General features: G+C 44.6%; 1 protein-coding gene across 1 annotated transcript in view; it reads left to right on the top strand.

Annotated features, from left to right (window-relative positions):
* Positions 1-27,909, top strand: part of CST7 (cystatin F) — a 194,520-nt gene that overhangs the window by 102,418 nt on the left and 64,193 nt on the right. Inside the window, exon 2 of the mRNA XM_069235040.1 lies at positions 26,891-27,057. Within this exon, the coding sequence (XP_069091141.1) occupies positions 26,891-27,057 (167 nt within the window). The remainder of the gene's footprint in view (positions 1-26,890; positions 27,058-27,909) is intronic.

Raw genomic sequence — 27,909 nt, 5'->3', positions numbered from 1 at the left:
AACTGACCACACTAATGGCCTTTGTAAATGCCCCCATTCCCTTTCTCCCTCACCCATCCTTCTAGTACCCATGCCCCTGCTCTCCTCTGCTAGTGACTATCCCCCATACCAACGTACCCACAAATGCAATGCCCACCAACCACCCAGCTAACATCAATTTTGACAGCCCTCTCTCAATCATGCCCGTGATGAACTGAATTACATCATCTTTCCTCAACTAGACCTCCTCCAGACCTGGTCTCTATGCACTCAAGGTCAGGAATTCCCTCCATGCCTTTCCATATGCCCTCCTCATAGAATGGGCCAAGGAACACATTACCAACTGCAAAAGTCGTGTTCACCTATCTTCCAGCATTAGTATTTCAACATTGTCTGCTTCTGAAGCAAGACCACAGAGTCTCTGCCATTGAAAACAAGACAAAGGGCCAGATGTATCAAGTCTTTTTGCATTCGCTAACGGTGCGAACGCACGTTTGCAAATGCAAAAAGGCCTTTCAGAATGTATGAAAGGCATTCTGAACGCAATTTAAAGGAATCGCTAAAATAGCGATTCCTTAAAATTGCGAGCCCGTTTAGAGAATCGCAATTTGCGATTCTCTAAATAAGAAATCGCAAATAAGGAATGCTTATGCGATTTTTTTTAAGCACATGTATCAAGCTTTTCCTTAATGCGAGTTGGGCATTAAGTAATCGTAATTACCACCAAGTGCAACTTGGTGGTAGCCATGTGCAAATGTTAAAAATGCATTTTTAAAATAGAAATGTAACGCACACATGCCCCTTTGGCATGTGTGCGCCTTACATGTCCTTAAATAATTTTTGGGGATGCAGCAGAGGGGGCGTTAGGCCCCCAGCACGCTGGGGTTTTGCATTTCCCAAATTGCGAATTCCAGTTAGGAATTCGCAATTTGGGAAATGCAAAAAAATCGCAAATATGGGCCTACAGGCCCATAGTTGCGAATGGGCTCAGAATCGCTATTTGCAATTCGGTAACAACATTTGCGATTTTTAAGAAAACGCTATTACCGAATCGCAAATATGATACATACCATTTTGCGACTCTGAAATTGCGATTTCTTCAAATTCGCTATTAGAGATCCGCAAAGTGGATTATTGATACATCTGGCTCCAAGTGTCCACAATGACATTCTCAATGCCTGAAACATGTCATGCTCTGAATACTATGTTCCTTTTCTAGCAGGCCAGCACAAAAACTTGCAGTAACTTCAACACCTGTGTGTCCCTTGCAGACTGCCTGTTCAAACTACACACAAGAAACCTACACTATATATTTAAAAAACTTGATAAAAAAAAAAAAAATAACACCCTAATCTGGAGAAGATTATAGAAATATATGTAACTCTGAAAGTAAACAACAGACAGTAAAACAGGTTATTTATTAATAATGTGTTAAAACAAATTGCAACATTTGATCTTGTCCATTAAATCAAAGCATTGAATGATAAATCCACTTTGTGATAAAAACCCCTCCTATTACAGCCCCTACCAAAATCTTCTTCGCACCAAAATGCCCATGCAAATTTTGTAGAAGGCCTCTGACACCCATACGTCAGCTTGATAACGGCGCTGTTTTCAATCCGCTGTTGTGTTTGTGAAGCTTAAAGGCTCAAAGACTTTCTCACTATGGCATTTCAAGCTTGAGAAAAGCACAGCTAAGGCTTGGTTCTGACATACTGTAGCTTTCAGCTTAGATGTTTGAAGTGCTCTGCTCAAACAAAGCCCACAAGGATACCTGGAGATGTCTCTCTCGAAGATGTTCTTGTATGAGACCTGAATACCCTTTTCTCGGTATTATGAAAAGACTACACCTTGTAATATAGATTTTCCAAGTAATTTATGAAGGAAAGTCTTACATTTATTAAAGACATGGAGGCGAGTTTTATGCCTTATTTTCTTGTTTATTTTAAATAGCAGCAGTCAAGACGAAGAACTACTAATCCCAAGAGGCAAACAATAGTAGCCAGTGGGAAAACACGTGTACTTCCAAATAACACCCCAATCACAACCAAGGTGCCCCCATAATACTTATCTTGACTGTGAACAGCCCTCTTTTCTTGTGCAAGGGTTTAGAAAGTAACAAATAATGGAATGATAGAACAACATATGCAGATTGCCAAAAGTACAGATAAAAGTTCTTGTAAGAAGTTCACAACTCCAGAAACGAAACTTGGAAGAACCCAAACATCTGAGTGAACACCGTTGCACTGGATTGATGATGTTGAAGGAGCACCCCTGAGGCATTGCTTAGAGATGAAGTCCTTATGAAGAAGCCTGAGAAATTGTTGACGCTGTCAGGAAGGGAACAAACAACTTGTAAGAAATTGTAGAGGTAGGATAATACTCGCCTCCGTGTCTTTAATAAAATTAAGACTTTCCTTCATAACTTACTAGGAAAATCTGCATTTTATGACAAGACCGGAGGCTCCTATTATGGTTGTTTAAAGCAAATCAATTACATTTAATGAGGCATGATGTACTGGTTTACAATAAAATACTTTAAAAACATTATCATGAGACCAGTCAGCCGATCTGAGAATGTCCTCAAGCTGGGAACTAGCCCAGAAAACTTTATAAGCCTCTAGCTGAATGTGCCCAAAGGAAGAAGTATCAATGCCTGCAAGGGATATGATCCACTTAACCCATCGAGCCAGAGTAGGGGAAGACACAGGTTTGAAAGGTTTCCTGAATGAAATAAGGAGTTGGGATGCTGAGGAATTTCTCAAGTCGACTGTCTGTTGTTCATAAACCTTCACACATTGACCCACACATAACTTAGGGTGGTCAGGAAAATATGGATAAAATACAGATGAAAGATTAGTTTTAGTACGTCTACGGATATGGTGAGCAGTGATATCTAGAGCACTTACATCTGAAAGTCGTTTAAAAGACACAAGGCATAACAACATGGTAAGTTTAGCAGATAACTTTTTCAAAGAAGGCAATGAATTATCTGGCCAAGAAACTAAAAGGTTTAAAACATCATTGACATCCCACAATGAACTGTATATTGGTTGTGGAGGACTGGAAAATTTTACTCCCTTTTAAAAGACGGCAGACCCACTGGTGCTCTCCAACCGGCTTTCCATTAATGTAAGAGTGAGAGGAGGAAATAGCTGACCTGTACAAATTAATAGTACAATAAGTTTTACCTTTACTAACTTCCACTGCAAGGAAATTCACAAAAAAGGTTACATTTGTTGAAAAGGAATAAATATGATTTACCACACACCAGCTATGCCACAGTGACCAAGCTGATCTGTGTGCCTTTTTTGTTCCTGGAGCCCAAGAGAGTTCAATGAGGTTTGAAGCTTCTGTCGAAATAATAGAGACTGACTGGGATTCCCTGATATTTTCTAGGCAGAAAGAGTAAGAAAAGTCTCTAAAATTAAGCTGTGAGAGAGACCAAGGGGATGGGACAGCAGTTCCGGAAAGGAGGTAATAAGAAAGGGAGAGTCTATTGATAGTTCCAGAAGGGTGGGGAACCACACCTGGGATTGCCAAAAGGGGGCTATGAGAACCATGACAGCCCGTTGGCGTCTTACTTGTGCTAGCAATCTGGTGATCATAATGAAAGGAGGAAAAGCATAATTGAGAGAGGTTGACCAATCCTGAGAAAAAGCATCGAAGGCTAATGCTAAGGGATTCGGGCGCCAGCTGAAGAACTGGGGAAGCTCTGCGTTGAGACAAGAAGTGAAGAGATCTATGTGAAAATGACCCCATTTCTGAAGAATAGTCTAGAAAACCTTGGAATGGAGCCTCCAATCGCTTGAGTCCAGAAGATGGCGAAAAATCCAATCTGCTACTGAATTCAGATTGCCTGGTAAGTACTCTGCATGGACTGAAATCCTGTTTCTGAGGCACAATTCCCAAAACCCTTTCGCTATTTCCGCTAAAGGTTTGGATTTTGTGTCCCCCAAATGGTTGATGTAATGGACCGCTGAAATGTTCTCCATCCTGAGAAGAATCGAACAGCACACTCTGGGCCTCATTATGACCCTGGCGGGCGGCGGAGGCCGCCCGCCAGGATCCCGCCCTCCAAATTACCGCGCCGCGGTCAAAAGACCGCGGCGGGTATTACGAGTTTTCCCCTGGGCTGGCGGGCGGTTCCAGTAAAACCGCCCGCCAGCCCAGGGGAAAACGACCTTCCCACGAGGATGCCGGCTCGTAATCGAGCCGGCGGAGTGGGAAGGTGCGACGGGTGCAGTGGCACCCGTCGCGTATTTCAGTGTCTGCAAGGCAGACACAGAAAGACTTTTCGGGGCCCTCTTACGGGGCCCCCTGCCGTGCCCATGCCATTGGCATGGCCATGGCAGGGGCCCCCAGGGGCCCCGCGACCCCCCCCTACCGCCATCCTGTTCATGGCGGCTTTGCCGCCATGAACTGGATGGCGGTAGGGGGGGTCAGAATCCTCATGGCTGCGGAGCGCGCTCCGCAGCCATGGAGGATTCCAAAGAGCAGCGGAAAGTCAGCGGGAGACCGCTGACTTTCCGCTTCTGACCGCGGCTGAACCGCCGCGGTCAGAATGCTCATTGGAGCACCGCCAGCCTGTTGGCGGTGCTCCCGTGGTCGGTGGGTCAGAATGACCCTCTCTGTCTCTTGCCAGGCTTTTGATCGCAAAGGAGCCGGCAAGCATCTCTAAACAATTGATATGCAATGTTGGCTCCTAGAGACCATGTACCTCCAGTTGAGATTAGACCACGCCGGGCCCCTCTGCCCGACAGGCTTGCATCTGATTCTAATACAAGATCTGGATGCAAAGATAGTTTTGCCATTCCAGGCATCTAAATGGTCTACCTACCACTGCAGTTCTACTCGTGAATCTTGATCTAGGGTGAAGGAGACTGAGTAAGTGAGACCTTTTTGAAGATGACATATCTTCAACCTTTGAAGGGCCTGATAATGCAACAGGCCTGGAAAAATGGCTTGAATTGACGAAGACAAAAGGCCTACTATTCTTGCTAGAGATCTGATGTAAATAAGAAAACTGTGTAAAGTTTTTTAGAATTTCTGATTTCATGGACTTTATTACCACTGAACAAAGAAACCTAAAAACTCTATCTGTTGAACAGGAACTAGGAAGGATTTTTCGTTGTTGATAATGAAACCGAGATCTCTCAAAATAGTGCAAGTTAGTTGGACGTGAGCTAGAAGAGACATAAGATTTTGGTTCAAGGGAAGGATATCATCTAAATAAATGATCAGCCTGGCTCCCTGAGCTTTGAGAAAAGCTACTACCAGCTTCATGGGTTTTGTGAAACACCATGAAGGGGAGGAAAGCTGAAAGGAAGGGATGAAAAATGACTGGTTTAGCCATTAGAATTGTAAGTCCTTGAATCCGGATGCATGGGAACGGTGAGATACGCATCCTGAAGATCTAAGCGAACCATTCAGTCACCCTGAAATAAGGAATCCTGAGATGCAATATGGTTTCCATTTTGAAATGTTAATAAATGACAAAGTGGTTGAACAGTTTCAAATTGATAACAGGGCTCATTTTTTTGTCTTTCTTTTGGACCAGAAAGACCGAACTGATGAAGCCAGAAGGATCAAGTGGAGAAGGGACAATTGCTCGCTTTTGAAGAAGAGACTGAATTTCTGAGGAGATTAAGCTTGTCATTTCCATAAAAAACTGGGGAGGATGAGGAAGATTTAACTGAAAAGGCTCTGAGTAAAGCTCGATAATATATCCCTGAACAGTGTTTAAAACCCATGGTTCTGCTGTTAGTGACTGCCTTTTTGGAAAAAATAGTAAAAGCTGATCCCCTACAATAGGAAGATCAAACGATTGACTTACTGGGCTGGTAAGTATATCTGGAACCTCTGCTGCCTTTATTTCAGAAACCACGGTTTCTCTGCGGATAAAACTGTGGTATGTACTCTTGGTAAGAGTTGTTGTAGGCACCACGGGAACCTGCACGGCCTACAAAACGGTTCCTGCCTCTGCCGGCCCTGGCGAAAACCCAACTGGAAAACATCTTCTTAAGCGATTGTTGACCTTTGTCCAACCCTCCCAACCAATAGTTTTTTGTTTAGTAAGGACGCTTTCTGCTATCCCCCGCAGACTGGGACAAAATCGGCTTTGAAACCAACTTGGCAACAGAGCTTTCTAACTTTTTGGACAGTTTTTCTAATGAAGCAGAGACTGCCTGTTCCACTGAAAACTGAATAAAATCATTTAAATTTTCTTTGATAGCCTCCTCCTCCTCTTTCAAGGCATGGGAAATAGGAGAACTGTCCATCTCCATAATAAAATAAAGAGCGAGCTGTAACCCTGAAAATGCTGGTGAGGAAAGGGTTAACAGCCTCACTATTGCCGGAGAAATGGCTAAGCTCCACCTATGGGTGGAGAAAAGGGGGTGGCCGGCCGAGGAGAAATGTTTATCGAAGGAGCAACAAAGTTCAGAAGGACCGCACTGCTAGCGGTCAGAAAATGCCACAAGCAGACGACACTGGATTAGCAAGAATGCTGAGGGCTCATTGGTAAGAATTCGCCTTTTCCCCTCAAGATTCATCTTAAATGGCAACCGCAAACTGAGGGGAAAAAATGAAAATTCTAAACGGCAGGGCTCGCGCAGTGTGAGAACGAAAGAAAATGTATGGCTACAAGCCGCCTTCAGAGAAAAAGCAGCACGATAAGAAGACGCGCATATACTGATATATATATAATGCTATAACTCTATAAATTACATTGAAACATCGTTTTGTAATAACATGCGAATGTATATACTTATCTTGACTGCGAGCAGCAAGAAAAGAGGGCTGTTCACAGTCAAGATCAGTATTATGGGGGCAGCTTGGTCGTGATTGGTGTGTTATTTGGAACTACACATGTTTTCCCATTGGCTACTATCGTTTGCCTCTTGGGATTTGTAGATCTTCGTCTTGACTGCTGCTATTTAAAATAAAGAAGAAAGAAGGCATAATAGGAGCCTCCGGTCTTGTCATAAAATTGAAGATGCAGAATGCAAGAATTATCATACAAATTTTGTTGCATTCAATAAAAGCTGCTAAATAGTTCTAATTGATACATGTACATAGACAATTAGTGTACATCCTATATCAAATAAAATGTATATGAAAAACATGTATAACCATATATTACCATTTCTCTGAGGCATGTGTGTATATATATATATATATATATATATATATATATATATATTTTATTTTTATTTTTTTCTATCGCCTGAATGTAGTCAAAAGGCAGTGAAGCGCTGCATATGGGCAAAGACAAGCATAAAGTTAACGAGTAAGAGGAGGTGGAGCTGGGTTGAGGAGGGTTAATGAGCTGTGATGTAGTGGTCTTTAAAGAGGTGAATCTTTAACTCTTTCCCACATTGGAACAGAGTTGGGTGGTCCTGATGGATACAGGAATTTTGTTCCAGAGCCTCAGTGCATAGGTGGGAAAGATCTGCTGTCTTGTTGTTTTTTTTCTCTTTTACATATTGTAGCATGCAGTCTGATGGTGCCCTAGCTGTGGGTGTGCCAAGTTCCTTCAGAGATGGTGAGCTTGCATCAAGAAAAATGGGACTTCTGGTCCGGATAGCTTTTAATATGATGCACCTGATTTTGAAGATGGTGCAGGCTGGCAAGAAGAGTCAATGTAGTTTCATCAGTATGTGATATTTTTTGTCAGACCCTGAATGAGATGTGCTGAAGCATGTGGGATACATCTAAGGTGTGCCACCTGGGAAGCCATTACCACCATCCTGATGCAACACTATGAGAGCATGAGCAGCAATTCAGAGGTCACTTTCTAGAGAAAGAGTTGGTTGCAGGCTGTTTTGTGGTTTTAGTTTTTTGCAATGTGTTACTTAGGGTGAGGTTGGTGTGCTGGGTGAGTCCAAGTGACTTGGCATTTGGTGAAAGTTTTGGTTCCATGCCTTCAAGGTTCATATCACTGACATGCATTTTTACTGAACTGTTGTTTGGCAAATAACAGCAATTCTGTCTTGGTCCACCTGAGCTTCAGTTAGGCAGCATTTATTAAAGCATGCCTGATCATATTGCAGTATTTAAAATTATTAGAAATAGAGAATTAGTGTAAAACTATTAGGGGCACCATGAAATAAATCTATATTAATGGTTTAGTTTTTTTGTTGTTAATTAGCATTTCCTTTTTGGGTTTATCACGTAGAGTATACATACTGGAATCAACCTTCTCCTTTAGATATACCATTAGCATCATGATGACCTACAATATATATCTAAAGTACAAAGAGGAAGTATAGCTGAATAACTTCAATGTGTGTGATCGGTCATACTGCCTTACCTCTTCATTGGAGAGTCAGACCCGATGATCAGCCTGCATTCAGTCATTCAAAAAAGGAGTTTGGTACGAGAGGGGAAAGAATTAGGGAGCCACTGGAGTAGGTGTTGATAAGACCCTGCAGTAGGAGAACAAGTTTCTCCATACGTCCCCTAACCACCCTGCTCCTTTCCATTGTCCAAGAAGATCCAATGTGGCCCTGGCCTGTTTTAAAAAAATAATAATTTTTTTTAAGGGAGGGACCTCTCAATTACGTGTCTCTGAAGCTGGGCATCTAGAGTACCGGTGTAGCTGGTGTAGCGGGCGAAATGGAGGGGGCCTATAGTCCTACTTATCTAGTCACCCTGTCTGAGCTAGGCGTCGAAGGGCAGAATCAGATTCTAAGTCAGACTGTCATTAATCCGCAAGGAGGGGTGGGTGGGTGGGGTGGGTGGGTGTGTGTGTGTGTGTGTGTGTGTGTGTGTGTGTGTGTGTGTGTGTGTGTGTTTGTTTTTTGGTTGGGGGGGCTGAGGGCAGTCTGCAAGCAGTCCTGACGTGGTTGGTAATCCCAGACATGACAGGAATATAGATTGAATTACTTTTGGGCTTTAACTGGTCAGTGACCAGATCTGAGAGCAAATTAATTCCTTTAGTTTCAAACCCTTTACAGAAGGGTTCCTTGTCCCCAATCATCAGTTAATCATTGTACCAAAAGGGAACCTGTACGTGTAGACTCAGGATTGTCTTTGGCAGTTCGTGTGCTGTACACCAAGCAGAGACCTTCATACTTAGCACTGGGTGTGTTGATATCAGGTTATCAAAGTCTCCAGTGTAAAGCGTTTTGATAGGCGATAAAGGGGTAAGGATGTCTGCTTCTTAATGCACCCATCTTGGAGTGTTCAGTGTGTTGTATAGGATGTATTTGAGCTGCATGATTTGTGATGCCAGCCAGTAGTTTTGGATGTTGGGTAGTCTCATGCCACTTTTTTCTGTTGCTACATGCATCTTCCCAAATTTCAATCTTCGTTTCTGCCCTCCCCACGGGAATATATACAAGGATTTCTTGATGGCCTCCGTCAAGTGACTGGGAAAAGGAAGGGGATCATAATAAACACATAGTTTAGTCTAGGCATCACATTCATTTTGATAAGCTGTGCTTTTCATCAGAGAGAGAGGTTAAGTTGTGACCACTGGTGCAAATCTGCCTTAATTTTGGTGGGCAGTGATTCAAGATTAAGTTCCATCATACGTAAAAGTACCAGGGTGACTTTTATCCTAAGGTATGTCAGGGTTGTGGCTGACCATTTGCTCACAGTCTGGCTATGGGTGCCAGCATTGTGTAGTCAGTAAACATTAGGGCATCACACTTATCCCAGTTCACCTTGTGGCCAGACAGGGAGGAAAAGTGAGAGATCAGATCCACAAGGGCCCTCAAAGAAGAGGTGTAGTCAGTAAACATTAGGGCATCACACTTATCCCAGTTCACCTTGTGGCCAGACAGGGAGGAGAAGTGAGAGATCAGATCCACAAGGGCCTTCAAAGAAGAGGTGGGGTTTGTGAGGGATACTAGAATGTCATCTGAATAGAGCAATATCTTATGTTCCTCTCCCAGTGTCAGTATGCCATGAATGTCTGGGGAGTTTCTAATTGCTGGGATAGTAATGATAAATAATGAGGAAAGGGGCATCCCTGTCTTTGTGCCTCTGTGTATGTCAAAGGGTGCTGAGGTGTAGCCATTAAGTGACCCTAGCCGTTGGGTATGTGTATAGTCTTTGTATTCTATTCAGGAATACTGGTCTCTCCCCTATTTATCTGAGAACATGCAACTCCACTCCACTCCACTCTGTTGAATGCTTTTTCATTGTCCAGGGACACGGCTAGTTTTTTATCTCTATCTTTGCAGACCCTCCAGAGGACGTGCTAAGGCATGGGGATGGGAAACTGAGGTTTTATGTGGGACAATCTCGAGCTGGCCTTTATGTCTAATAGAAGGGAGGGTTTCTTTAGGCCTATTTGCCAAGAGTTTAGGCAAGATCTTTCTGCTGACATTGAATAGTTTATAATTGCCACAGTGCAGAGGATCCCTACCCATTTTACGGATGAGAATAATGTTAGAACTATTGGCCTCAGTAAGTGTAGTAGGCAGGGGCTGCTGTTCTGCATACACTTTACACAACAAGGAGGTAGTAGGTTTTTGTGTATCTAGTGATAACCGCCATACCAGGGGATTTACAGTACAGAAGGCCATCAGTTATGCATTTAAACTCCTGCCGTGTAATTACAGTCTTAAGTGATTATTGGTAGTCAGGGCAGAGTCAGGGGATCGCGTGTCGTGTCAAAAAGGATGTTTTATCCTCTGGGGTGGTTGTGTCTTCGAAAGAGTGGAGATTTTCATAGTAGCCGCTAAAGGCCTCAAGAACGTTAAGTGTACGTGTGAGGGATGTACCATGAGTATGACATATGGCCTGTGTGGTACACAAAGAGTCTTGTTACCGCAACTGGGAGCCAAAAGGCAACGAGCCTTCTCTCCCCATTGACAATGTCTCTACTTAAGACAGAACAGGACTGTTTCCACAATGGCGGTAGTTTGTTATGTTTATGCTTTGCTAGTAACAGGGTGCTTAGTGAATCCGACAAGTATGATGGGGAGTATTGGGTTGTCTCTTCTGGCAGGCTGTATCCCACATTATGACCCTCCCTAACTGTTGCTTTTCCTACCTCCTACAAGGTACCTGGGAGGTCGATCATCCCTTTGTGATTTAGGAAGTCTTGAAGGTGGAAATCCAATCAGTCCTCATCAAAAAGGAATTTATTTTGAGATAGGGTCAGTCTCCAGTGAGTCACTGGCAGCCTCAATGAACCCAATTTGAGCCAGATCTGTATGGCGTCGTAGTCCGAGACCCCCATGGATGTGAGGGGGGGTTAATTAAATTGCCGAGGAAGGGTGCATTGACCCGGAAAAGAAATCAGCATGGGTGTGGGTACGTGCACACATGAGGCCTATGTCTCAATGTCTAAGTCTTGATGTGCGGTATGGGAGCCTTTAGGGGTCAGACAAAGAAAGTCTGTCATCATGCTCTTGAGGATGTCCCAGTTGGAGGCATTCTGTTATAAGGACTGGTAATCTCATTTGTCCATGTAGGGGTCTTGCACCATATTCCAGTCGCCGGAGTAGCATCTGAGTTTTAGGCTGTTGTAGGATTCTAGCTATACCTGCTGTGGTGTCTTGCTTTGAGTGTGTTGGGGTATATATTAAGAACATCTGATCATGTAGGGAGGCCCTAATGAATACATAATACCTGTGACGCTCTTTCCAGAATGTATGGGTTTTCAATTGGAGATGTTTCACATTTAGAATGGCGACCCCACCCTTATGATATAATTTGTTAAAATGGGTTTTGTTTCTCCTGCTGGTAGATTACTGGTATTCTCTGTGTTTCTGGCTTTCTGTGTCCAATGGCTGTGATTCTTGCAGGTCTGCCTCCAATAGCTGTGACCCTTCCAGGTCTGCTGGCAATGACCAGGTGTAATTAAGTATATTTTCCATATGACATCGTCGGTGAGGCCATTGACATTCAGTGAAAATTCTGAGAAGTGCTGGCTCTATGGCATTTGGTTTCATCCTGTGATGTCTAGGGAGAATGGGAGGGGATGTGGGCAGGTGGTAGAGCGTACACTCATTGACCAATGCTCGTATGTACTCCATGCTTGTGTCTCTAACTGTGTTTCTGGTAGTCTGATGTTCAATTGGTGTACAAATGTAGCTCTATGAGTGTGTTTGTTCTTCTTTGATGGAGTCAAGCCTGGTTTGACCACAGGAAGTGAGTGTCTCGGACACTAGTAATGTGCTTTTGGTGTGTGAGCAATGAGAGTTGAGAGGGTGTGTGAGATGCTGTAAGGCCCATGGTCCGGAACTAGGGGTTCCTTCTGTGGCCGGGCGGGTGAGTGCACACTGTGTGGTGGGGCCATGGCCTCCAGGGATATCCATGTGTTGGGAGTGTGTACGTGAATCAGAGCCCTCCTGTGTGACAAAATGAAACTAGGAAAGAGAGGGTGAAGTGGGTATCGCAGCACCTGCATGTGTGGGGATGTATCCTGGAGCGTTCCTACCAGTGTGATGTAGTTTTAATACCCCTGGTTGGGTGGGGCAGGACTGATTGGTGAGGTGGTCTTCAATATGGATTGGGTATTGTCCCTTGCTGGGGGCTCTTTGCAGGTGCATCTGGATTTGGGGCCTCCGGACCATTACTTTGGGTCTTCCTATAGCCAGAGCTCTTCATCGGCGGAGGAGAGTGGTGGGTCGGTTTAGTGGTTTGAGGGTCTTGATCATGGGTGTCAGCCCCAATGTCCATTCCAGTGGCTAAAAGTGTCTTCAAGTACCCTTCCTACTGTCGGGGATCACTAAATTCAGAGGTCTTTATTGTTGTGGTGATTATAATTAGTGCTGGGTCAAAACTAGTTGTTTGAGGGAGGGTTGTACCTGTAAGAATTTCTTCAGAGTGGACAAGGTTTCTATGGAGAACTCCTGCAAGATGTACATCTTGGGGTCTTCATAGAGAAACAGGCTCTACCGTTTTGACTCCAGGTTTACAGCTTGGGCCTGCTGGTGAATGAGAAAGTAGGCAATTACTTCTCTCTGTGGTTGTTGTGCATTCAGGTCTTAGTCTGTGAGCCCCCTGGAACTACAGAGGTGGGGCGAAGGAGCGCTTTGTGATGGTCAGATTGAATTTGGCAAGGAACCCCCTTTATATTATCTCCCTCCAGTTTTTCGAGCACGCCTGAAATCCAGAGGTTGTTGCAGTGCTTCTGGTCCCCAGCTCCATTTTGTTTCTTTTGAGGTACCATTAATTGTGTTCCCAGTCCATAGAGGCTGTAAACCTTTGGTCGATCTGATCAAGGCTGGTCTCTGCACTTGACAGTCTGGGGTTAAAGGAGATGTTTGGATATCTGTAAATGTTTTTAATGTGTTGACCCTGCCCTCCGAGTCGTTCTGAGTGCAGCCAACTCATTCATGACTTCTAGGGGTGTGTCTTGTTGGCTTTTGGCATCTTTACCTTCTTTGTTCTGTTTCTCAATCACTGCCTCTGTGATGAGTTGTCTAGATGATTTTGGTTTTCCTTGAGGTCGTGGGGTGACACCAATTGTGAGCCACAGAATACAGTGCATCAGTGATGCCATGTGTCCCTGTGCTTTGTTCTCCTGGGCCTCTGTGGTTCATTTGTCCAAGTTCCCCTTTGAACAGCTACCCTACCCAGGAATTGTCCTCCGAAACCCTTCAAAGTTCAGCAGGCAGAAGGGAGTGCAGCACCCAACCAGTTCTATTGGGCACCTATGACCGGAGCCAGGTGTTCCAGATCCCTTCTTATCTTTGTGGTGTGTCGCAGGGGAGGAGAGTGGTGTTCGCCAAGGTATGACCAGTCGCCAGATGACTATCTGTTTAGCAGGGAGCTATGCCTATGGATGCCCTCTTGCTTATGGGCGTCTGTCTTGCTGGGCCTTGCTCACAGCTTATTGTCTTTGGGATCCTTCTGCTGGGGATGTGCTCAGGCCACATCACAGTGTGAGCTGTCTGTGTTCTTCTCAGACACAGAAGGCAGGAGCATTGTCATATGTGGCGCAAAACCTGTGATCATCTGAAGCAGGAGCTAACGGCGCCAGGCCCTGGGCTTAGCTCACTGCTCACATAGGAGGCCTCACGTACAATGTGCTTCAGCAAGGCTTAGCTGCACAGCTTCCATTTTGGTGGAATGGGATGTTATTTTGCACAGATGTGTTGTAAGAATGGCATCCCACAGTGGTAAACAGGATCCAGATTACCCTCCTCACTCCTATGCCTTTTGGAACATCAATGGTGGGTAAGGAGAAAGCTCGATAGCACAGCCCTAGTGGCAACTCCACTAGAGAGCTGCCATCTTGCTCAGGTGTCAAGCTTTGCACCAGGTGTCCAGTTCTTAAATAAAGTCACAAAAATAAACATCCTTGCTGTATGCCTATGCACTGGTGCAAATTTACAACTTTCAGGCATGCACTAGAGTTAACAGAAGTATGGGACACCATAAACCTAACAAACAAATGTACACACACTTACCCTACACTCCCTTTTTCGCAACCTCGAAAATGTTGTACTCTTGCTATTGTTAGGAGTATATTTCCAATGTTGTCCCATGTGGGAAGAGATTGGAGGAGTTGGTGAATACCCTTAAACATGTTAGTCTGTGAGTGTGCACAAACTTCCACCCTGGGACTACTGCTTGCCCCTTACTTCCAGCCCCTCTATGTAGATTTGCAGAAAAGTGGAAAAATCAAAACCCTGATTTAAGATGAGCCCTATAAAAATCAAAGCAGCACTACAACCAAGAAAAAGCTGCAATAATGTTTTGCCTAACTGTGTGCCACCCACAACAACAAAAAAGTTGATTCTTTCAGAGAACAGATAGATTTCTGAAGCATCTTGTTCTTTGGACTAGTAGATAATTTATACAATTCCACACCCCTGATATATCCAGTCACAGTCAGAATTCCATCTGAAATAGATCAATGTGGACAAACCTGTTAATCTGTTTACCAACGCGGAGGTAGTTTTGTGAAAATTGCAATAAATACATTTCTCAATGGAATGCATTGTGATGGACAACCACAGTAGCAGTGATGTTAATCAAATTAAAAATATCCTCCTGCAGAGGCGTGTAACACCCTCATTAGTTTAATATGGCACAGAAAATCTACTGGTAATGGAGAAAGTGTCTGCCTGTGATGAAGAACACTTTCACCATTTCTCAGCGTTACTTGGTGCATGGTAGCTTTTTAGGTCTGGCTTGACAGCGTAGCTATTGCCAGGCCATATGTGATCAACAGAAATAGATTATTCAGAAACACTACTGAGAAAGGAATTTGCTTCCACTCACATTTTCATTTCCCCAAATCCAACATTTGATTAGGCAGAAATTGACTGTTTCCAATGAAAAATAGTGATTTTATTTAATTCTTCATCTTGTGGGGAAGCATTTGAAAATTATAGCAGGAATAAGATTGTTATGGTGCCAATTTAATATTCCCAAGATATGGGCCTCTTTATTCTTAAAAGCTGCAAGACAGTCGGCCTGGTGTCATATCATTTGCTAAATCGAATAAGCATTTAAAGGTAAATTGTTACTACAATATGTTCTAGTGAGGTATTTTGTTAACTTGGAGTTTCACAGATTACTAAGGTAGGAGCTGGTGTTATTTCCATTAACAAACCATGGGGTAGAATATTCACACTGTGACAATCCCTGTGAACCCCTCTTAGGAGGTATTATGTTTGGGTTGTTAACTGTAATTTTATATATTTGTAATTTTGTCACTGTATGCCTCAGTGTAGCCCTGAAGGAAAGCCTATGCTTTATATAGCGGTATTAGAAGGCTTCACTGGTTCAATGATAAAAGCTACATTCAGAGCCAACAGTAAGATTTGTTTATTGTGAAATGCTATTACAAAAGCAGTAGGGTTGACATATGTTCTTTTTGTGAAAAACTTATGTTAAAGCACTACAGTTTTAAAGTTGAAATGCTATTACAAACCATTGGGGTAAATGTTTTCAATGTAACAATCTATGTTAAGCTCTTTTGAGAGCAGCTGGGTCGTATTTTGCCAACAGAAACTGTTGTTCACATTTGTAATATTAGGTCTGCATGTTTTATGAATGTCAGTCTATACACCATACATTAGGCCTGAGCAGCTAATGGTGACAAGCCATAGACAAAGGCTTGATTGGTCAATTGAGAAAAGCTATGCAAGATGCCATAGGGCTGACTGGTTTATTATGAAAAGTTATGACAAAAGCAGTAGGCCTAACTTATTTATTGTGAATAAACATTTGTTATTGCCAATAGGCAGTTGAACGTGAATTAGCAATACACTGTATTGAAGAGTGTTGGCAGGTATTACGTTAGACAGAAGCTCACAGATTACCATCCTAGGCAAGGATGCTGGTGTTGGTTGTCCCGTTTGACAAACCCTCAGGGTAGAAGATTTGCACTGTTACAATACATGTTAAGCCCCCAGAAGAAAAGTTGTGTATTTTTTGGCAACTAATTTTGTATGTATTTAACATTTTATGGCTTTGACGGCCTTGTGGAAAAGTTATGCTCAATATAGCAAGCTGGGGAAGATGATGGTAGAAAGCCTATGCCTAGTTGGTTAATTGAGGGAAAGCTATGACAGATGCCATAGGTTGATCTGCTATTAAACTGTATGACAAAGGTAGGAAATCTGACTTATGAGGAGCATATATTAACGCCAATAGGCTTTCACTGTCGATTGTTACTACACCCTGTTAAAGTCTGTACACAGGTGCTTGATTACATTAAATCTCACTAGTTAGCTTAATGGACAAGGGTTTTGGGTTCAATTACTCCCTCTGACAAAACCTGTTGTAGAATATTGGCACTGAGACTATCCTTGTCAGATCCTTTTAGGAAGACCAGAATGGTTTAGTTGCCTATCGCCCTGTCTCTCACAGCTCCTGCCCTCACATGACGGTTACTGCATTTGGACCGCCACCCCCAATGCGCCGAAATGAGCCCGGCCCCAACCTAAACTGGCTGTTGCAGCGGCTGACCCAAAATAAAGGAAAAGCATGCGATTAATTGCCTACCACCTAACCCTAGACATTGTCACCCTCAAGACCGACAGAAATTGGAACCGTGTATGATATTTCCCCTTTGGGTGACAAAAAGCATCCTCCCCTTCTGTCACCCCGTGTGTCCCTTACTGTCCCCCATTCACATACCGGACAGGCTGCTGCAAAGCCCCCTCTGCTCCACCAAGCCCATCTCCCCTAGTCCCAATTTTTTTTTTCATACTGACAAAGCCATATGCCCGCCGACCACCACGCAAACTGACCACCCCCTGCATGCCAACAGACTCTCCTCCATCTGTCATCTCCTAATACCCGGAGAGCCCCAAACATACATTCCATGCAGAACCTGACCGTGCCACTTCATGTGCATCCAACCAGCATACTGGCAATACGTGCAACATCTCCAGCCAGCGCACAAATGCATTAACCCTTTTCGCCGCTGTGCCCTACCCCTGTCCCCCTTTCCCTCAACACCATCAACCTTTCCACAATATCGCTAGTGGGATCGCAATGAAACAAAATGCCCATAGAAAATGCACTTGCCCACCATTGTGGTGGGCGAGAAACCCCTCCAACCCCAAGACAAACCAAATCAACCCTCGGGTCTCCATAGTACAACTAACCAGCAACCAAATTGTCCCGTCACATCCTACAAAAATCTGGAAATCCAACCATGTCAGGTGGGAAACTCCTCTACGTGGGTGCAGCTAACTATCCCTCGGCCAGCCTAATGACCATCACGCCCCCACTCCCAAAAGTCCACCAGGACCACTTTCCTGCGTTCGTCCTCGCTTGAGCCAAGTTGCCACTGCAAACAGTACAGGGCAGCTGCAGCTGAAATGTATACCCTCAATGCATGCTGCCTTAAAATATTTGTACTGAGCTAAGTACCAAAGCATGAAAAATCTGCAGCAGCCACAGTACCCTAAGGTCCCTTGTCCCTCTGTCTGTTCAACAAAACCACTACTGTCAGATTGTCCACATGTAAAAACTTATGGTTCGAGTGGCCAACCTCTCTCCCCCTACTATCCAAGCCACGAGCAGTGGATTATTATTTTTTTAGAACACAGTACTCCTGCTATGTGACAACCATGGCCCCAGCCATATTGCCGTGCTGTACCGTCCATTCCCAAAAAGGCCAAACCCAACAGCCCCTGTCGCATCCAACAATATGAGCACCTTCCATACAGTACCCACTTTCCCAAAAAACCATGAACGTCCTGTTGGTTAAAAACCATGTTAGAAACATGTCCCACACCCAGGTGTCCTCCCTCAGGCCCCCTGTGAAGTGAAAAGTATGCACCCGGCATCGCAACAAATCCCACACAACTGCAACATGTCCTGCCCCCTCGCACCGCCCAGCATGCAAATATATATATATTTTTTTTAAGTAATCCAATAGCTCATATGTCATGAGCAATTCAATTGATCGCAGTAACTTGCTCCACCACTTAATGCAGAAATCTCTCTGCCAATGCCTTGTGGCAGTCTTGCCGTAAAGGTCACTGTGTCCAGCTCGATTCTTAATCGTCAATACATCACTGGTACCCTCTGTCTGTAAAGGAGCCAACGAAAACACCAAACACCTTTGCGAGCTGCTGAAAAAAAAAGAAAAAAAAACACAAATCTCTACCCCACTACCCTGAAACCGTTTTTTCCCTCAAAAAGAAGTCGTCTAGCTAGTGTAGCACCGTTCGATGCCCACTCCCTTCATGAAAGAACCCAATGCAGAAATGTAGCGAAGGCTTCTGACAAAGCACAATGGATCGCACACTCCGTGGGCAGCACTCCTTCCACATATATTGTCTCCCCCGATTGCAATTCTCAGCACTGTCACAGTACCTCCACAGAGATAATCAAATCGACAGCCGCTTCAAATGTCACCTTTGGCCAATTCAGCGCCTCTCCCATACCCCCGAATCAGCCGAATAGCCTCATCCGCCAAGTGTGTATAAAGCTGAAATTCCTCTTTTTCATGATGCAATCTTCACAACGCCACTGCCACACATGACATGTTCCCACCATGTTTGCCCCCTGCCAATTCCTTGTGCACTTAGTCACCTCCACACCTGCCACTTATGGTGCTGACCGTAAATTGTCAGTCCAGCGACACATATGTAGCCCTTGGTGTCCCACATTGAAAGTGATGTTGAAAACCCCCTCCTAAACTTGCGCGCCATGACCGTACCCATGCACAGCCATGCAGCATTTTTTTCTTTTTCTATCGCTCCTCCTTGCCACCTAATTGGAATAGGAGCCCCGTAGCCCAGCCGCTCCCCATCCCTCTCTGTCCTTCCACTGTTCCACAGTGCTGGGGACGGAGAAGCATGGAGCACATCCATCTTTTCCATGACCGGGTGTTTTTTCCCCCCACATTCTGAAAATTCAAGATCAAAAGTGCCCTGATGTATGGGCCAAAACCCTTTGTTAAAGTACCAGCACCTGAGGTTTTTAATGAAACCACCCCCCCCCCCTTTTTGGGCAGGATGTGGCTGAAAAACTTGAGTCCCTGGGAAGCAGCCTGAAAACATTGATGCCCTCCTGCTTCCCCACATCCCCGTCTTAGTTTACTCCGCAACATGAGAAACCAAGAGGCCTTGTCCAACCCATGTAAAGGAGCAGCATCCTGTGTCCCAGTCTCCTTATCCTCACCCTCCATCTCCCCTATCGATATTGTCTCTCATCATCATCATCATCATTAACATTTATAAAGCGCTACTCACCCGTGCGGGTCTCAAGGTGCTAGGGGGAAGGGGTTACTGCTGCTCGAAGAGCCAGGTCTTGAGGAGTCTCCGGAATATGGAGTGGTCCTGGGTGGTCCTGAGGATGGTGGGGAGGGTGTTCCAAGTCTTGGCCGCCAGGTAGGAGAAGGACCTCCCACCCGCTGTGGAGGGGCGGATGCGGGGGACGGTGGCGAGAGCGAGGCTGGTGGAGCGGAGAAGACTGGTGGGGGCGTAGAAGCTGAGGCAGTGGTTGAGGTATTCTGGTCCTTTGTTGTGGAGGGCTTTGTGTGTGTGGGTGAGAAGTCGGAAGGTGATCCTTTTGCTGACGGGAAGCCAGTGCAGGTGTCTCAGGTGGGCGGAGATGTGGCTGTTGCGGGGTATGTCGAGGATGAGGAGGGCGGAGGCGTTTTGAATTCGTTGCAGACGTTTCTGGAGTTTTGCGGTGGTCCCAGCATAAAGGGTGTTGCCGTAGTCCAGGCGGCTAGTGACGAGGGCGTGGGTCACGGTCTTTCTGGTGTCAGCGGGGATCCAGCGGAAGATCTTACGGAGCATGCCGAGGGTGAGGAAGCAGGAGGAGGACACGGCGTTGACTTGTTTGGTCATGGTGAGGAGAGGGTCCAAGATGAAGCCGAGGTTGCGAGCGTGGTCTGAGGGGGTCAGTGCGGTGCCAAGGGCCGTGGGCCACCAGGAGTCGTCCCAGGCGGTCGGGGTGTTGCCGAGGATGAGGACTTCCGTTTTGTCTGAGTTAAGTTTCCTCCCCACCCAAACCTTTGACTCCTTGTCCTCTACCCCCTCCCTGCGCTCCGCCTGTGCTGCACCTGTACCAGGCACTCCGTGTATAGAGTCATCACCTATCTCAAGAATTTGCCATGCAGGGCACCGTGACTACCCAGCAAAATATTACAACAGATCACTATTCACCCATACCTCGCACCACCTGTGCCTGTGCTCCCGCGTCCACCATTGACTTGCGACCGCAATACTCTTTTGCGAAAAACTCCATGTGCCCATCTTGAAATTCTACAAAACATTAACTGAAAAGGGGTCTTGCACCACTCCAGCGCACCTTCCCTTTCCCTCTTCCAAAGTCCCCACCTGCTCATGGATCTCCATTTCCTCCCAATCTCCAAAACCACCTTGTAATGGAGTGCCCCACATCCCCGTCTTTCAGCACACACGTGTCCTCTGCACCTTCAGCAAACATTGCATCATGCAACTCCCCAGCTCCTTACCCCTCATGGCGTGTGCCATGTGTGTGGTAACCACATTCCTGCATTGTAGAGAAGGCTGCCGGAGACCCCTCTAGTGCTCGGGCCAACGTCCAAGGGCTGTGTTGCGCCCCATTGGCTTCACCATCTTTCTGCCAGCCTCCACCGCTGACTTCGACTCTCTGCGCTTCGCATGGCTGTGTGCACCACGTGCTCTCTGCGCGCTTCCTACCCCTTCGGCCGCTCCAGCCTCCAGCCCCTTCCTGTGATACCCTCATGGTGCCCCCACCCACTACTCTGGCTAGTCCCAGGCCATCCTTACCAGGACGACAGCCCTCTTCCCTACTTTGCGTGGCCTATTCCCTTGCCTTCTACCATTCCCCGCGTATCTGAGCCCACCTCCCTTCAGTCTCCGACACCCCCTACTAGCTCCTCGATCATGGCCCTTGTCCATTACAGGTAAAGCCTGACCACCACTAGTTGCTCCTGTCTCCACATGGCACTCTCCCTCCGGCCATTGACTTGCACAACCAGGGGGCACCCTCTGCTGCACCTTTGGGACTCCTGGGTAAACCTGGCCCTGAGCCGCCACCATGCCTCTGCTCCCTACCTGCCAAATGCCATTACAGTCTCCAAACTAATGTGCCCCAGCTCCCCCGTTTCCCCCGGCAAAACTGGGACTGGGCTGGTGGCCCCTCCCTGCTCCCCGCCCCTCCAACCGTCTGGGCCCCTCTCAATAGGGGTGACATGTCCCTGCTCTGTTCACCCTGCCCAGGCCAGCATACCTGGACAAGGAACCAACATGCAGCCTGCTGCCCTCCGCTGGGGCCATAGTTTGAAAAGGAAGGGGGGGGTGGATGTTGCATCCCCTCCCCCCCTCCACAGCTGTCTGTTCACTGCGCATATGCGTGGCCAGCATGTGGCCACAGTCGCCTCCGCACCTTGCACCTCACAATGCCCCTGGCCCGCCCTGCCTGCCCAGGCCCGGTCCCGCACATCGGGCCTGGGCAGATCTGCCCAGCCGGCCTCACTGGCATCACGGAGCACAGCCCCGGCAGCCACTACTTCTTGCAAGTTCCCCGATCCCAGAAACCCACCCCCTACTTTTATTACACGAAAATCCCCCACGGCCAACTTCGCATCAGCGCAGCAGGCTGTCGCGGAAGAGGCTGTTTCCTATCCTACTCCCCCTATATGCCCCCACCCTTAGACCCTCCCCAACCTAGCTCCAGCCAATCTCTGTCCTGCCGTATCATTTCCCCTGTCCGGAATGCTCCTGTGGAGAGACTAGATTGTTTCTGCTCTCCATGGGGCCCTACACTCCGGGTGGGTCCCTGCCTCAACGTAAAGGTGGCAGCTGAGCGCTACCAATGACAGTGTAATTAAATACATGCCTGCCCCCCCTTACCCGCGCAGAAGCCTCACATGTCCCGAGTTGGATCAATCTGTGCCCATCCTCCACACGTTCGCCCACCCCAGCATAGTGAGCAGCACGCCTCTAGTGCATCAGGGACTGACAGGAGAAGCAAGCAGCAGTGTGTCGTGCACTGCAGCTGCCAGCAGCACTCTGCACAAGTCTCAGACTCACTGACAGTAAAGCAAGTTGTTTAAAAAGGATTTTAAAACCTGACAATAACTCAGGTTACAGGTCATAGTATGCCCAATGCAAAATTATATGCACCTGACCTTGCACTGTACGCCAACTGCAGTATTGGTTTTGTTAGGAAGGTTTCCACTGCTGGTTCTGTGTTGTGGGATGGCCAAGGTATAGCTGGTACCAGTTCTACATGTGCTTCGTGCAACAGTGGTTTCCAAAAGTAATGCCATGCTGTTCCTTTTCTGTGTTTGGAAAGCTTGCACTGCTGCTTTCAATGGTGAGTCTTATGTGTGCCTGAGGAAGGGTGTGCAGGTGCTGGCCACTTTTTTTCTGGTTTGTGTCTGGAAGGCTTGTACTACAATCCTATGTGCAGTTCCAGTGGGATGGAAATTTGTTGTACTTTTGCAATTGGTCTAGCATCTAGGCACCTGAAACAACTGCACAAGAGAACACAGGGTCTATTTTCCTGAGACAGTTTCAGATGTGGCCATTCATTATGTCTTCACAGCTCTCCCAGATAAAACGAAGGTGTGACAGGATTGTTGCTTGGCTGAAACAAGTCCATCCACAGCAGCAGATTACACTTTTGCTTTTCTTTCTTCTCTATTTTGATAGTTTACAAAAGCAAACAAATAGAAAGAATATGTTTGCTTTGCCCTCCTAAATAGAGAAAAGCTAGATCTTTCTGCATGTTTCTATGTGTTCTGAGCTACTGCAATTTTATTTTTTAACTGTTTTCATTTGAAGTCTTTCTAATATCTGTCTGCAACAAATATCCAGCAGGTTTTTGATGTTTTATTTTGTACTAGATGTTTTATTTGTATTCTTCATGTTTAAACATGCTCACCCTTTAATATGAAAAAGCTACACTCTAAGGTTTAAGTGGCTTGTGGGAAAAGGTGATGGTGTGACCATGTATTATATGGAATAAAGTACCACCGGCATACATGTTCGACCTCATTCCTATATATGGTTATAGAACTCCTTGGTACTTGAAAAATCCTTACAATGTATAGGAGAGGTACTTTATCCTTTATATAAAGTTAGAGGTACTTAGTGGCAGTGAGTGTATGGAGTGCATCTGCCATATTTTCATTCTCAGTGGGCTATTTCTTTAAAGCTGTGTGCTAAATATTAAACCATAATAAATGTACATTTTCAACTAGTACAGGTCACGTTGATTGATGGTTTAGGTTTTACTTACATCTCAAACTTTGATATTTTTCTTATTAAGCCCATATGAACTAAACGACCTACATTTTTGTTTGCATTTCCCCAGGCAAATTTGGCTTTCTCAGTTTCTGTGCTCTTTTGTGAATGTATTTTATTAGATGCAGTCAGAGTTTTTATATGTCATTAGTCTAATATGGGTTTTCAAGAGAGGATGATTTTTGCCGTGTGACCAATATCTTTTTAACTTTATTTCTGTTTGTCACAGAATGTTGGTAACGGAGAGTACTACAGAAGGATATTTGTCGAGTTCTGATGGTGAAGATAGGTGACCTATGCCACAAAAGAGAAAGAGTAGCCAGGAAGGAAGTGGTCAGGCTATTGAGACAAGGCGTTTGTATGGCGCAGCAAAATACAAAACAAATTAACTAGCTTGGGGTAAAGTGTACCCTGTCTGTGGAGTGAATAATAAGCCGTTTTCGTATGTGTCTTGCTTGCTTAAAAATAATGAAATGTGAACATCAAGGAGTCAGAGAAATACTGATGCACCATAGTTCTATAGTTCGAGGGTCACAGGAAGTGAGTAAATGCAATTAAATCACAGCAAACACTGACATTTGATGTGAGTGCTTCTGCCAATGAACTTGACAAAAAATGTTCTTTGGGATGAAATAAAAGTTTCACAATTTTTGGTGCAGCATAATTTACTACTTTCAACCACAATCCATATTGGCCCTTTGTTCAAATCACTCTTTCCAGATTCAGCAATTGCAAAAAAACTATACCTCAGCAGGGAGAAAAACAACCTGTATTTTGAATGGTGCCCTGGGCCCAGAATGCAAACATTATTTGATAGCTTTGTGTTCTGATAAAGCCTTTATCATCGGGATTGATGGCTCCAATGACACCGGTGTCAAGAAATTGAATGCTGTGGTTTTAAATGTATTTGATGTGGAAGCAGCGCTTATTGTCACAAACCATTTTTATGATATGTGCCCAACATCTGGAGAAGGTGGAACAACTGCTGATTCCATATTTTCTGCCTTGAAAGGCCCATCTCAGCATGATCAGATACCATTCACAGAATGTGTCTCTATGAACATTGATAACACAGCTACTATTTTTGGCTGCAAAAATGCATTGGCTACCAGGCTTGAAAGGAGTCCTGAGTATCTTTGTCTGGATGTCCCTGCCACCTTGCTCATATAACAGCTTCTGACGGCAATGATGGCTATATATCTGTTACTGGTTACAATGTAGAGGATAAATTGATGGACCTTTTATATTGGTTTGAAAAAAGCTCTAAAATAAAAGGTGTATTACTAAACTTTATGGAATTTTGCAATTTGGAGTATGCAAAAGTACTAAAGCATGTAACAACTAGATGGCTGTCACAGGTGTACTGTGTTGAAAAGGCAATAACGAAACATACCGGTTTAAAGTCTTACTTTCGGAGTTATGTTTTCAGCATCTTCAAAAATTGTATGAAGATTTCTTAACAGAGGTCCACCTACTGTTTCTTTCATCAGCACTGTCAATTTTAATATAGTTCAAAACTCTTTTGCAGCGGCAGGAACCATGCATTCATATTTTACATTAAGCCGTGCTGGATCTTGGCAAGAAGCTGGCACAGTGTATCATACTGCCAGAGATACTCAAGGCCACTCTTCTGTGGAACATTGATTTAAATGATGGAAACATCTACAAGTCACCAAAAGTTGTTTTCCTAGAGCTGTCTACATAAACTATCCTGCTTCAACTATTCAATGATGGAGACATCTTGGAAGCAAAGTATAGGCATGCTTTCAAGGCAGCACATTAGTATTTTAGGTCTAGTCTTCATTATATTAATAAGAAATTTCCACTTAATAACCCTTTAATTGTCAATGCAAAATGGGTTGATATTACAAACCCCGTTAATTCTGCTTGGTCAAATGTTGAGTATTTGTAATAATACTTTCCAGTCTTCTCATATTTTCAGAAGAAGAGGTCCTGCAGCTTTTTGGTGAGTTCTCAGAATAACAAAGCATTTCTGATAAGGAAATAGGATAATCTGCATTCACAGAGGCCCTTCATGAATTATGGAGATGGCAGGTGACATAATCGGCTGGGTATTTTATGGTACCACTTGCAGTGTATGATTGTAACTGGCACAAGTAATGAAAAGCGATTAAAACTGCTTTTTAAGGTTGCAAAGTTGGTATTTTAATACTTCGTTCAAATGCAGAACTTTACAGAGTGTTTAGCATTGTTAGAAAAAATAAGTGATTGAAGAGCATCATTAAAACTTTATGGGACACTGTCCAATATTTTATATGATAAATATGCCTACCCAGAAAGTAGTGTTCCATGTTATAGTTGGGAACCATCCAATGAATTGCTTCATAAAGCCAAATCGGTAACTAAGTCATATAATAGGGAATATTGATTTTGTACAAGTAATTGTTGATAATATCTATGTTTTCTATTAGGCTGGTCTCATGCCAAAATGTATTAAAGCCAGACAATGAGTTATTAAAACGTAAGGTTTTGCATTGTTCATTCCCATTATGGAAAAGCAGCAACTCTGATGTGAAAGCCTAAGCTAGGATTGGGCAGAGAACAGAGCTGTCACTTTATTTACCAGGCCAGTATTGGCTGGCAAAGGAAACGCTGCATAGCTGTTAATGTATATACTTCAATGTTATGAATTAATGCACAGTCCATGAACATGCAGCAGTTAATTAACTATCTGGTAATTCTCAGAATAAACATGTCATGATTCATGTTCAACTCCCACAATGCATTCCCGCGCGCGCTACAATGACCACTCCTGTGAATCAGCTGAAGGCTCACACTGTGGAAACTTTTCCAAGGTTGATAGGTCTGGAACAGTCCAACGTGCTGGCAATAGCGTATCAATACATATATTTGTGGGTTGGTACTTAGCCTACCAAATCAACGTGCAGCACATGTCATCTGCCAAATCCCACTATAGTGCCTCAATCACCTAGTGAAATGCACTTTTTCAGTGGTGCTGTTCTTGGTATGTTATAGATGTTTGGCAAGCAACTGACCCGGATGTACTTGGCCACCATAGCAATGCAAATCCAAATCTATTAGTAGTCTCTTTACCTGTAGATTTTCATCAGGTTAGTGGCTGTGTTGTATGTGAGTATCTGCCTGACCGAGGGTAAGGCACCACAGTGTTTGCCAGAACAATCAACACATACATTGCATGTTTAATCCATGTAAAGAGGAGCATTGTTCTTGATTTTGTTGAATTTGTAATGAGAAAACATGTTTTTTTTGTCTGTCTGCAGCACTCTACATGGAGAAGCCAACAATTCAGCCTGGATTTCCCAGAAATGCTAAAACAGATGATCCTGCTGTTTTGAAAGCAGCTCGATTTGCCATTTATGAATACAACAACAGAACAAATGATATCTTCTTATTCAAGGTTTCTGATATAAGAAAAGCCTTGATCCAGGTAACTACTATATGTATTTAAATGTCATAAACTTATGTTCTGTGTTGCAAACTCTCCTTTCTTTTTGTTTCATTAGTGGTACTCTACAATGGGAATTAGATTATGTTTCACAGCTCTGCATAGTCAAATGTAAAACAATTGGGTACAGTGAGGAAATACATAAATAAAATTTTGTAAAGAGGATAATGTGTACAAAAGCTACTAAAAAGAGATTGTAACGATCTGTGATGTCAGGTGGCAATAGTATTATAGACATTGAGAAAAGACTGGGGCTGAATCACCTTTAAGTGCTTAGACTCATGCCCTCATGTTAAGTGACGGATTAATGAATATGCAGTTACAACACCTGCGTACCACGGTGCAGGTGTGTAGCTCCCGTTGATACCTACATGCCATTCTACTGCACCACCTCCCGACCTCAAGGAGTCACAAAGCCACATGTTTGCATAGACTCACAGCCCAGAATTCCCACTACAGAGCTAGTCATCAGACGAGAGACCCTGCCAGCTCAGACCTTGCATCAGAGCTATTCCCAGGTTATCCAGACTTCCAGGTGCTTGATTCCGGCTACTGAGCAATCCCTCCGGTGAAACGGAACATACTGGCTCAGACCTCACTCAGCAGGGTTATCCCAATGCTTATACACACCCAGAGCCTCCAAATTCAGACTACTAAGCCAAACCTCAGGTGAAACAAAATATACATTTTTTACATGTGCTCACAGGCTCTGGATTCTGACTTATGAGGTATCCCTCAGCTGAAACAAAATGTACAGGCTCAAACCTCATATGAGAAAATGCCCCTTTTGTTTTGTCATCATACACCTCACAAAACTCCTAAATCAGCCCCATA

This window comes from Pleurodeles waltl, chromosome 5 (genome assembly GCF_031143425.1).
Source record: "Pleurodeles waltl isolate 20211129_DDA chromosome 5, aPleWal1.hap1.20221129, whole genome shotgun sequence".
NCBI classification, from domain to species: Eukaryota; Metazoa; Chordata; class Amphibia; order Caudata; family Salamandridae; genus Pleurodeles; species Pleurodeles waltl.
This window is presented reverse-complemented; position numbering and strand designations above follow the sequence as displayed.